General features: G+C 47.3%; 1 protein-coding gene across 1 annotated transcript in view; it reads right to left on the reverse strand.

The window, feature by feature from the left end:
* The window catches only part of PCSK6 (proprotein convertase subtilisin/kexin type 6), a 152144-nt gene that overhangs the window by 22461 nt on the left and 117008 nt on the right, over positions 1-12675 (reverse strand). Inside the window, exons 16-17 of the mRNA XM_032252876.1 lie at positions 4421-4600; positions 4219-4257 (exon numbers count right to left, since the gene is read on the reverse strand). Of these exons, the coding sequence (XP_032108767.1) occupies positions 4219-4257; positions 4421-4600 (219 nt within the window). The remainder of the gene's footprint in view (positions 1-4218; positions 4258-4420; positions 4601-12675) is intronic.

The following is a 12675-nucleotide window of genomic DNA, read 5'->3' on the forward strand; positions in this document are numbered from 1 at the left end:
GAGCTGGGGTGGACTCCGGCCTGTTGCCCACCTGTCCCTCCTATGCTGGGGAAGTGGCCCGGGGACCCTGACAGTTCTGAGACACAGGGACCTAGGGGGCACGTGAAGGCTTTTGAGTTATTGGAAGAAAAACCTCCTCCTCCGAGGTGTGAGTTCTCAGAGGGGATGGGGAGTGAGCTCAGGAGTAAAGGCACGTCAGCTGCTTGCCACCCTCATTTGGTAGGGACTTGAGGAAAAGACAAAAGTCCTCATTCTCTGCTGCCCACAGTGGGATTTTGCCAGGGTGCATGGAGCCCTCTTCATTCGTCTTTAAGTCTCTAGACCTTCCTAGTGTTAGATCTGGAGCGTTTGGCTTCCCTCCCCGAAGGCTTTCCGGTGTTGCTATTTCCCTGGTTTTCACTGGGTTGGGGGGGCCTCACCTGTCCCAGTTCTCACTGTGAAACCCTTTCAGAGCTGTGCGCATCCAGGAGGAGATTATGGACACCATTCCTGGGCTGTGCAGGCATCCTGGGTTCTAGATGTCACCCCCCATTCCTAGAGCTCCTCACTAAGCTCCTCCCCCTAGCTCCAGAAGTTTTTCCATAATATTTTGGATCAATTCCCATCTGATTGGATTCTTTGCCCACCTCATCCTGGGCCATCTATGGGGACACCCTCTAAAATCCTCTCTTCTTGTGCCATTGCTTTAAATTACCCATTGAGCCCAAAACTCCAGCTCAGCCACTGGGTTCTTGCCTTCCCACCCTCACAGCTGGCCCAGCGAGGGCTGGGCTGTTGCAGTGACAAGGACTTCCCTCCCACCTTTTCCTGCAGCGCTTTTTCCCTCAGGAGGCAGCAGGTCTGTCTTGCTTGATAAAGTGAACAATTCCCTTCATCTTAAGAAGCTGAGGGCAGAGGTGGGACAGGGAGGCGGCAGACCAATCTTCTCACTCTCTCTAGACACCGGGAATGGGAGATGGGTGGGCAGGGCTTGGTTCAGTGTGTTCATGGCTAGACTCCCGGCATTAGGCACAGAGCAGGTGCTCAATCACTATTTGCTGAGTGGATGAGAGGAGGGTGGCTAGGAACAGGGAAAGTGCAGAGGTCCTCACCATCTACAGACAGAATGTTCTAGAACATCCTCAGAGGAGGACAGCCTTGGGGAGGGCCCTGGAGCAGTGCTCCCAGCTGCTGGTCCACGTATAGGGGCTTCACATCCCCCCAACCCTGCCCCTGGGTATCTCTGCAGTGGAAAGCTGATTCAATAATTTTGCAAGGAGCCCCAAGCAAGGCAGGGTGCTACTCAACAGAGCTGCAGAGCCTCCACAATGTGTTGAGGTCACTGACTGGTCAGGTTAAGACGATGCCCATCCAAGGGCAGAGATGCCTAGATAAATCTGTAAACAAACCTCCTCAGTATGGCTCTCTACTTGAATTATGTTTAAAAGCCAAATAGCCAGATTCATCTCTCCCATGAAGCATTCTTAAATTAAATCCACCTGGCTGGCCCCGTGGTCCCAGTCACTCCACTATGCCTAAGCACGTTCTGGCACAGCTGTAATTCATTCTCTGGGTGAGCATGTTACTTGTGTTGCAATTTGCCCTTATGTCTGCTTTTCCCCTTGCCTCAATTAGCGTGAAAATTCCTCCAGGGCCCACAGCCTTCCTGTTTCACTTCCTATAACTCCTGGCAGGGGTGTCTTAATACAAGAGGGGCTCCATTCATGTGCCGAACAGCCTGGCTACCGGCTGATCCCCCCTGAGACGGGCTTAGACTGACATGGGTTTATTTGAAAACTCTACCTTCAATCCTTTGTGGAACAAACCCAGGATTTAAAAAACACACAAACACATAAATGTTAGAAAGCAACTTGGGAGTTCTCCATGGGCTTTGTCATTGCGTGCTCAGACCAACTGCCACAGGACAGGAGGTTTGTTTGGTATCACCAGCTTTTCCACCATCCACCCATCCGAGAACAGTGCACCGGAACCTCACTGGAACAGTATCAGACCCGAGAGGCATGCAAGAGCTGAGCTCGTTAACGGCAGACAAGAGTGTCCACGAGAATAAGAGCACACTGAGAATAAGTCTGGTCTCCTTCCTGACTGCTGTGTGCCCTGAGCAAGTTACCTAATGCTTTTGGGCCTCAGCTTGAGCTTGTGGAGTGAGCGCAGATGTGCTGAGCCTGTGGGCACACACGGTCCTGCTCCAGGCATCACCCTCATCCTGATAACTGGCTCCTGCACCTGTGGCGCTGTAGTGGAACCCTGTCTTCCAGACAACACCGTGTGGGCTCTCGGCCTCCCTCGCAGTCCTGCATGGGTGACCACAGTGTCCCAAGCTGTTCTTAGCCCACTGTTTGCTTTGCTCAGCGATGGCTTCTTCCCTGAGGCCCAGGCTTCCCTGTGTTCCTGTGCCAGTTCTGTCCTGGCCTCCCGGCCATGCTCTTGTAGGCACCCAAGCCCTTCCCTGCCTCCTGCCCCCACCCTGGTTTCAGTATCGCCAGCTCTAAGCCCACACTGCCTGCAGGCACCTAAGAGTGCTTGCTTAGGTGCAGACTCCCAGGCATCCCACACCTGCTGGCTCCCAGTCTCTGTGTGGGGCCAGCCCAGGGTCAGCTCTCAACCCAGCACCCTACGTCGTCCCTGGGGTGGCCTTCACCTGCACTTTGGCCACCAGACAGCTCTGGCCTAGTAGGCTGGCTGTCACCACAAAGCTGTCCGCCTTCAGAACCACAGCACTGACATCTCCCTTGTGTCCCACTCTGCCCACTGCAGCTGGTGCCCTTCCTCTGGGCCAGATGCTGTGGACCCTAGCCTTCCTCTCCACAGGCCATCTTGCCTGCTGCTGTCCTGGGACCCTGGCCATTTGCAAGCACTCCCGGCTTCTCTCGTCCCCCTTACTCACCAACTCTGTTTCCTGGCAACTGATCTCTTTCCCAAAGGGTCCAGGTGGAACCTCTGCTGGCCTGGGCCCCTCATTTCCAGTGCACCAGGCCCACGGCCAGCTCTGGACACCCCATCTCATACCCACTTGACCTTGCGTTGGACTATCACGTGGCTCCTCCTCCCTCTTCCTCCTTTGCCTTCTGCACTTTGGCACTGTCCGGTTCTCGCCTCCTCTGTCCTGGTTTCTGAATAGGCTCTTCTCCTGTCACTCTCTGCCCATCCCACTCACCCCTAAGCCTTCAGGGGGCTTCCCTGAGAACCAGGAACGTATCTCCTTCCCATGGAGAACCCCTCTCTCCATCTAAGCTCTGCTCAGTAGACTGCTAGACTGTAGGATGGTATTACAGTGAGGTTCCGTTGTGCACGGCTGAAGTCAGTAGCAGATTTTAAGAAAAAAATTAGTTCTTTATTAATAATTACTGAATCTTGCCATAGTTTATAAATCACAGGGGGAAACAGAGCAGATTAGTCCATACATAATTCAATGCTCTATTTAAAAGGAATAGTAGAAGAAATTTAGAATCGACCATAATTTATACTTGAAATGTATTGGTGGAATTCTCCATTTTGTTATTTGTTTTTCACAGAAGTTATTAGATAACTTAAAGCATCAATGTTCTTAGATACACCCATCATCTATCAAGTAGCTGTAATATTTAGCTAAGGAAAATATGTCCAACCAGAAACACCTCTTCTCACGCAAATTGCTATAGGATGGCCCAGAGGGAGAAGACCAGGTTCTGGTCTAACGCATGCATAAAACCCCAGCTCAGTGGCTGGAGCGTCTCCGGGCTACTGTGGCTTTTGGGTACCTTGTGGAGTGAGCTGGTAGCCCCAAACCAGGGGCCACCTTGACAATGGGATGACTGGAGAGAAAGGATTCATACATGGCCTCTTTAGATGCTGTAGGATTTTCAAGGTGTCTTTGTTTAGCATCAGTATCTGCTGGCATCACCTCTTGAGATCCTCTCTGGGTCTTTAACCCCAGGCCTCCAGGCTGGTCTGGATCTCTGCCACAAGCTTCTTTTCCGGCTGTGCTCCTTGAACCCAACCTTCCTGGGTCGCTGGGAGTAACCGTGTCCTTCCTACATCCTGGCACCAAGGACTAAAAGTGGATGGATTTGAGGGAGTCAGGAGGCTGGGCTGTGAGATGGGGGCCTTTGAGGAAAGGGGGTGCTCCTGGAGGTGGCTAATGACCAGGGAGCAAGACTGCATTCTGGTTGGGCATATAGACCCTGCTTTCCCAGCTGGGAAGTTTGGAGAATACTTACTGGTTTGAAGCATACTTACTGGTCTGTAAAATATTACCAGAGCCTGGGGTGGAATTAGCTGTATGAGTGCAAATTGCCATGATTATTATGACTCCCAGGCAAGAGAAAACACACAACCATCAGCCCCGCCACTGCCAGGAGCAGCCCCGTGTTTTAAGAGCAACTCTGGACAATCAAAGCTTATGGAGGCCGGCTGTCTCCTCTTGCTTCAGGTTCATTACCTGTGTAATCTTCCTCATCTTCAGGAACTTCCACCTGGGGGGGTGACAGGGCAGCCTTGGGCGGCTCCAGCTCCAGGGTCGATAGCTCCAGCATCCGCAAGCGGGACTGATGGCCACTGAAGGTGTGGTATGGGTGCTCCGCCGTGCCATACAGTATGAGGGTCCATTCTTTCAACTTCCCTGAAAGGCACCAAACTCACAGAATCACCTGCCTGTGCCAAGACCTCCATCACTCACAGAAATAAGCCAGATGCTGCCTGGCTCCTCTCCTGACAGCCGGGCTCTCGGCTGCTACCTCCCTTCCTGGTTACCTGCTGATCAGGGCAGACCTCTTGCCTAGGCCACATGCTGCTTTCCCCAGGCGTCTCATTCCTGCAAACGGTGCCCCTCTATTCCTGTTCTAGGGAGCTGCCCTCCACTTCCTGTCCCTGCTGGGATGAAAGTCGGCTGGGCTGGACTCTCCACTGTCCTGGAGGCTGTCCTCTGCCCTGCTGATCTCACTGCACCCTCCCTTGATGCTGCCTCCTTGAAGATTAGCACCAGCCACTTTCCCCTTGCGGGATATCCACTGGGTAGATCTGGTGCCAGGCCTGGCTGTGAGCCTCCAAACCTGATAACTGGGTTGCATGGAGGAGCCCTGCTATTTGGGTCCTTGCTCCTAGATCATGGGAAGACTAGGTCTTGGGCTCTCTCCTCCATGGCTAGTCCAGGATAGTGAGGGATGTTCTGGGAGATAGCAGTGGTAGTAAAAACCCAAATGTCTGTAGAAGGTGGGTGGAAGGAAAACATCGTTGAAAGCAGGGGGATGAGTAGACAGACACTGGGCCCCATGGGGGACGTGAGAGACAGAAAGGCACGGGAAAGACGGGGCTTCAGGGAGAGCTCCCAGCCAACATGGGGGCAGCAGGGGTCCCGCTCCACTGACCGCCTCCATGGGGAGTGACAGCCCATGCAGTTGTCTGTCCTCAGGTATCAAGAGAAGTGAAAAATCTGCTAACGATTTCCAGGTGAAATCCTAATGTTATAAAACACATTACAGACAGTCCCCAAAATTATGACAGTTTGATTTACAATTTTTTGACTTTACAGTGGTGTGGAAGCGAGATGTATTCAGTACGCTCCTAGACTTAATGATGTGCTATGTCGGGATGAATCCACCGTAAGTTGAAAATATCATTAAAATAAGTCAACTTACAATTGTATGTCAAAGAGCATCTATACAAGTAATCAACATGTATCTGCCAGCCGGCTCTGCTGCCGGCCACTGGTTTAAGCTCCCTTTTTTTTTCCCCCCACATCATCCCCAGCATTCAGAGCAGGGTAACTGTTTAGAAGGTCATCACCCCACGTAGTTGAGGGGAGCAGGGCCCAGTGTGACTCTGACCCGCCCAAGGACGGCTGCTCAAGCTGACGGGGCTCCCAGCCACCCCAGCCTCTCCGTATTTCTTTCTAACTGGATTGGCTCAATAGGAAACAGACGCATACCAGCTGTGAACCCCCTCCACAGGTCCTCATGACTGTCTCCTGCCACCCAAGCTGGGGGGGACAGGGCATTGCTGGATCAGTGTCTCTGTCGGCTGGAAAATCCCCGCTTCCTCTTCCTTTCCTGCCACGGGGTTTCTTGGCAAGGAGAATGGTTTTGGGGAGGAAAACAGATTGTTTGGTGTTTACCATGTTTTCTCATCACTCACCTCTGCCCATGCTCACTGCTGCGCCCCCTGGCTCTGAATGGCAGCCTGTCTGTCTTTAGATACACTCTTTCCGCGATGTGGGTCGCTCTGCCAGTACAATTTTACCTTTTGTTTCAATTCTGGAAATCTCTTAGCATTTCTAAATCCCAGAACAGTAGCTCCTGCTCATCCTCATTCCCTGTGTGACCAAGGATACAGGGAGGAACTACATGAAGTGAGCAGAGCAAGGACCCTGGATCCTGGCTTTGCCCCTGCTAGCTATGTGAGCCTTGAGCAAATTACTTAATCTCCATTCTTTAGTTTCCTCATTTGTAAAGTGGGTATAATAATAACATCTACCTCACAGGGTTGTTTGGGAGACTAAATGACTTAATGATGGTAAAGCACTTAGAATAGTGACTGGCATACCGGAGCTGTCTGTTAAGGGAAATCTACTGCACACATCATTTCAGCTGTGTGCATGTGCACCTATAGGCTACATTACTAGAGGTAAAACTCAGTGTCAAAAGGATCGGGCTCCCTCGTAGCCTTTCCCTTATTATACGAGAAACTGAGCATCTTTTTCATGTAATTAAGAGCAAAGACAACTTTCTGATATGGTAAAATTAAAACTCATTTATAAACTTGGAAATATACCAAAGATATTTGTGAGGAACAAGTGATAAGACTTCTAAGATGCATAGAAGCAGATCTTAGCTGCATACGTAGCAAGGGCCAGTGGAATGAGATGGTGTTTTGCTCACACATGGCTCATATTTTTGTTCTTTCTCTCTATCTCCAGGATATTCATGAGAGCCTGTGAGGGGTCAGGCGCTGAGCTAACAACCTGTGGAGCTGAGAGCTGGGAGCACTAAAAAGCCAGCAGGGAAGAGGCAGTGGGTCCAAAGCAACCCCTTCCTGCCTGTGCCCCCAAAGGAGACCGTTCCCTTTCTAACAGGTGCGATTTGCGACACTGGACCTAAGGTTAAGGTTTAGACAATGGTAATTTTGGAGACATTTATCTCCCTTTTCTAGTACTTAAATGCTTTCTTCACTTCCTCAACCAAGGGAGTCACTTTGGTTTTCCAGCCTTCGGAAGACATAAAAATAAGTATTCCATACCTATGCATAAAGCGTGTAGCATACATTTGAAGTGTGATTCTTTTTTAAAATTATTTTTCCCCAGTTAGAATAAAAATTATTAAATGTTGAGGTATTTAAAGAAAAAATAAAAATAAATCACCTGTAACTCTTTGCACGTACTTCCTGGGCTGTTTCCTATGCATGTGCATTTCTTGCGTAGTTGAAAGCACACAGTGCCCTGTTTAATCTCTCTTCTCCCCGCTTAGCCTTATATCATGTTAATCGCATTAGATGCCGTTTACTTTCTTGTTCACTGTTTTCTCTCCCTTCAGCCTAGAAGCATCACAGGCATCTCTTGTTTGGTGCATTAGCTTCAGTGTGTAGCAAGTTTTGGGCACACAGTAGGTACTCAATAAATGTTTGCTGAATGAATGAATCCGTTACAACATAATTTTGTTGACAGCAAAATACTTCACCCCATGAATGTCACCATTTGTTTAACAATCTCTTATGACAGGTTATGACAGCACATTTAGCCCAGTTTTCTTTTTATGAAATACATAAATCTGCCAGAAATGTTATTTGATGCAGTCTGGATTACTTTTTCCCAAGAGTCCCCAGAGTGGAACCACTGGGTCAGACGAGAAGACGCTGTTAACGTCTCATCTTGAACTGTATGTCTATTATGAACTGCAATGCCAACTTATGACCATCATAAACTGCAGTGCCAACTTCTGTCTATCATAAGCTGTAACGCCACATGATCCCACCACAGTGACTGGTGTCCCATGAGGCTTGACTGCAAAATAGCCAGGCAAGTGACCACAGGCCACCTGGGCAAATCAGTGCCTGTATAAGAATCACCCCTTCTACACAGCCCCTTCCCCAAACTGCAGCCCAAGCTTAACTGAGGCAGGAGGGTCAGACGCTGGTGACTTAACATAACAGACTAAGGCAGAGACACACAGGAACAAGCTTCTTGGAGGCTCTAGTTTTCAGGGGGCATCCAGCCCCTCTCACTGAGTCCACAGTGTCAGTCCCCAAGAACAGCAGCACATGTGCCAGGACAGGCTCCCCCGGCCAGCCCCTCCATACTCGGTCACCCCCCAGAGGCCACATTCTCTTTGGGGAGATGAGCCACATGGGTGCATAAGAAGCAAGGAGGAAGAACAGGCAGACACATCCAGGGACACCCCAGGCCAGACCAGGGTCTACGCTCAACAGAACTGCCACCTGGAGGCAGCTGGATTTTAGAATGTTGGCAAAGCATTTAACAAGAATGCATTATTTACTATTCAAGATACTCCAAGCCTGTTCAAGTTTGCTATTGTAAAAACCCAACTAGCACCATGAATTCCTTAGTTTCTAAAAGGAGGGCTCTTGAAAGATGCCCAAATCAAATTCTTTGCCATCAGATTCCTGAGCCTGTAGAAGAATCCCAAATCCACCTGTTCAAACACTTGGACCGGCACTGCCAGCAGGCCGCCTCCAGATGTCAACAATGAAGGCCAGGGGAATGTCATTGTGGGAGGTGGAGGATAATCCACAGCTAATGGCATCTGAGGCTGCCAATAAATGGCTTTATCATCGCTCACTATCTTCAATGCAGTATTTCCCCTCCACGAATTAAATTCATAATGAACAAACAGGATTACTCCCATTATGCAAAGAAAGAACCAGAATTAAGGGGAGACTAAGGTTGAATTTGCCAACAGGAAAGTACCAGCGGTAATGAAGCTTTTCTGTGCCTGGCATTTTGAGTTAAGCATTAAAATCCTTGAGAAGGAAATTTACAATCGGAGACAAAGCGCGTAGGGGTGGGGGAAAAGTTCTGTTAGATTAAGGACTCTGAGCTAATACTTTTGGATTCCTGGATTTTCTTGACTATAAGAGAAGTTATTAACAATACAGAGTTTATTAATTCTCCCCCTACGTCCCCATACTTAAAATATGCAGGAAGAAATTCCTTAATTGAAACACAGTGAAGCAAGAGAGCCCTAGAAAAATCACGTAAATATGTTTCAGTTTAACACACCAGTGGAAGTTTTTTCCTTTTGAGATTCAGTGAACCAGTCACCCATGGCTATGTTCAGGTTACAAAGCTTAATGCAGAGGTTTGGGTGGAAGGAATAAAAAAGGCTTACTTCCATCTATTTATAAAAATATACAAAAACACCCCTATAATTCACATACTGAATACTCCTATAATTTACTCCTTGAAAGGGTGAATTTTACAGTATATGAATTATGTCTCAATAAAGCTATTATTGAAAATACTGTTTACGGGCCAGGCATGAGCAGGTGAGCACAAAAAAATAAAACAGGAAAATTAGCCAGGCGTGGTGGTGTGCTCTTGTAGTCCTAGCCACTTGGGAGGCTGAGTTGGGAGGACTGCTAGAGCCCAAGAGTTGGAGGCTGCAGTGAGCTATGATTACACCACTACACTCCAGCCTAGGTGACAAAGCAAGACCCTGTCTCAAAAAATATACATATAATTACACATGCACACAGTGATTTTTAGTTTGTACATATATATGTATATATATATATATATATACACACACACAGACAACAGAAATATTGACCTTTGCTCAATAGATTTAACACATTATTAAAAATGCACTTTAACTTCAGATTATGGCAAATAAGAGAAAGGAAGATAAAAAGGAATTTAGGAATGGCGTGGAAAGGCTAAGAAAAAGAGCACATATCTATGCGCTCCCCATGTACACACACATCCATGTATGCGCACATACATGTGTTCACAAGGCACCCATGACATGCACACCTGCACACATGTACTTACATTAGCACACATACATACACACACATGAACTCTCAGAGCCGGGTGTAAGAAGGGGGATGGAAATCTTCCCTGTGCTCTCATAGCCACAAAAACCCTGAAAGATGGTATTTTCAGTGCCAGGAAAAGGATCGAAGAGTCCTAAACAAATATGCACCCAGTGAAGAATGATCACCTGTGTGTACAATGAACCACACAGCACTTTTCCTAATGGCATCTATAAGGTCATTCTATCTTTTAATTTTTTAATTTCCAGGCTTTTCAAAGAAATGAATTAATAGTCTGGAAAGTCAAAAACTCTTACAAGGTTTATAACAAAGAAACAGTCCTTTTTCTACTCCACTCTACCTCCTGAAGTCCCCCTGACTTCCTGCCTCTTCTGAACACTTTCAGCTAATTTTTCTGGCATTTACCCTTACACTGCTAGATACAAATACTCATATCCATGTCCTGGTTTCTTGATACGAGACATTATCCAACGATGTCTCACCTAGGAAGCTGAGAATTCAGTTCTCTTTCACTACCCACCCCACACACACACGTGCTCCCTCTCCCTCCCCAATCCCCCAATATTCTTCTAACTATTTTTATTGGGTCCAGTGTTTATTGTCTTTCCCCCACCACCCTTTCATTTTCTGGGGGATTTCCTCAAGTTTATCTCCTAACATATCTATTGAACTTTTAATTTTTGACTTACATTTTTAATTTTAAGGCATTTATGTGCTTCTCCCAATGTTTTTTTTTTTGTGAGACAGAGTCACCTAGGCTGGAGTGCCGTGGCACGATCTCGGCTCACTGCAACCTCCACCTCCCAGATTCAAGCAATTCTCCTGCCTCAGCTACCCAAGTAGCTGGGATTACAGATGCCACTACCACACCCAGCTAATTTTTGTATTTTTAGAAGAGATGGGGTTTTACCATGTTGGCCAGGCTGGTCTTGAACTTCCTAACCTCAGGCAATCTACCTGCCTCAGCCTCTCAAAGTGCTGGGATTACAGATATGAGCTACTATGCCCAGCCAAAAATGTGATATATATATTTTTTGAGACAGAGTCTTGCTCTGTCACCCAGGCTGGAGTGCAGTGGCGCAATCTCAGCTCACTGCAACCTCTGCCTCCAAGGTTCAAGTGATTCTCCTGCCTCAGCCTCCCAAGTAGCTAGGATTACAGGCACCTACCACCATGCCTGGTTAATTTTTGTGTTTTTAGTAGAGGTGGGGTTTCACCATGTTGGCCAGGCGGGTCTGGAACTCCTGACCTCAGGTAATCTACCCACCTTGGCTCCCAAAGTGTTGGGATTACAGGTGTGAGCCACTGTGGCCAGCCTAAAAATGCGGTTATTTTTAAAGTGCTGGAATAAATACTCCCAACCTAGAATTCTACATCAAATGAAAATGTCATTCAAAAATGGGTTCAAATAAAGACATTTTCAATGAAAACAAAGCTGAGCAAAGTCCTTGCCAAAAGGCCAGCTTAATAAGAAATGGTAAAGGATCCGTTTCAGGCTAAGGGAAACCAGATGAAAATTCAGATGAAATACCAGATGAAAATTCAGATCTACAGGAAGGAATAAAGAGCACTAGCAATGGTAAACATGACAGAAAACACACTGAAGAGTAGCTGTTTTCCTTAATTTCTTTAAAACACAACACCCCTATAATCCCATCATTTTGGGAGGCCAAGGCATGTGGGTCACTTGAGGCCAGGAGTTCAAGGCCAGCCTTGCCAACATGGCAAAACCCTGTCTCTACTGAAAATACAAAAATTAGCCAGGCATGGTGGTGCACACCTGTAATCCCAGCTACCTCGGAGGCTGAGGCAGTAGAATTGCTTCAACCTGGGAGGTGGAGGTTGTAATGAGCTGAGATCATGTCACTGCACTCCAGCCTGGGCTACAGAGACCCTGTCTTGGAAAGAAAAAAAAAAGCTAGAAGACTGCTTAAAGCAAAAAATAGTATCACTGTTTTAAGGAGTTTGTAACATATACAGAGTAAAATATGCAACACCACTACTGCACAAATAACGAGGAAGCAGGGGGATGGAATTACATTGCTATTAGATTCTTTTATTTGTGAGGTGTAAAGCTGTTCAATATTAATTCTAAGTAAAGTGTAATAAATTAAGGATGCATGTTGTAATCCCTAGAGCACCACTCAAAATACAGCTAAAAAGCCAGTAGAGGAAATAAAGTGGAATACTGACAAACATTTGATTAATCTAAAACAACGCAAGAAAAGAGGAACAGAGTATTTTATCTTTTTAATACTGATGGATTTAGTTTTCTTGATACTGGGCTTAGAATTTTTATATTTATGTTCCTGAGTGAGACTGGCTGAAAATTCTCTATTTTCATATGTGCTGTTGGGATTTGGTATCAAGAATACACTGGCTTCAGCCAGGCGTGGTGGCTCACACCTATAATCCCAGCACTTTGGGAGACTGAGGCAAGCGGATCATCTGAGGTTGGGAGTTCCAGACCAGCCTGGCCAACATGATGAAATCCTGTCTCTACTCAAAGTACAAAAATTAGCCGGGTATGGTGGCGCACACCTGTAATCCCAGCTACTTGGGAGGCTGAGGCAGAAGGATCGCTTGAACCTGGGAGGCAGAGGTTGCAGTGGGCCGAGATCACACCATTGCACTCCAGCCTGAGTGACAGAGCAACACTCCCTCTCAAAAAAAAAAAAAAAAAAAAAAAAA

This window comes from Sapajus apella, unplaced genomic scaffold, assembly GCF_009761245.1.
Source record: "Sapajus apella isolate SASKATOON/1434 unplaced genomic scaffold, GSC_monkey_1.0 scaffold80, whole genome shotgun sequence".
Lineage (NCBI taxonomy): Eukaryota > Metazoa > Chordata > Mammalia > Primates > Cebidae > Sapajus > Sapajus apella.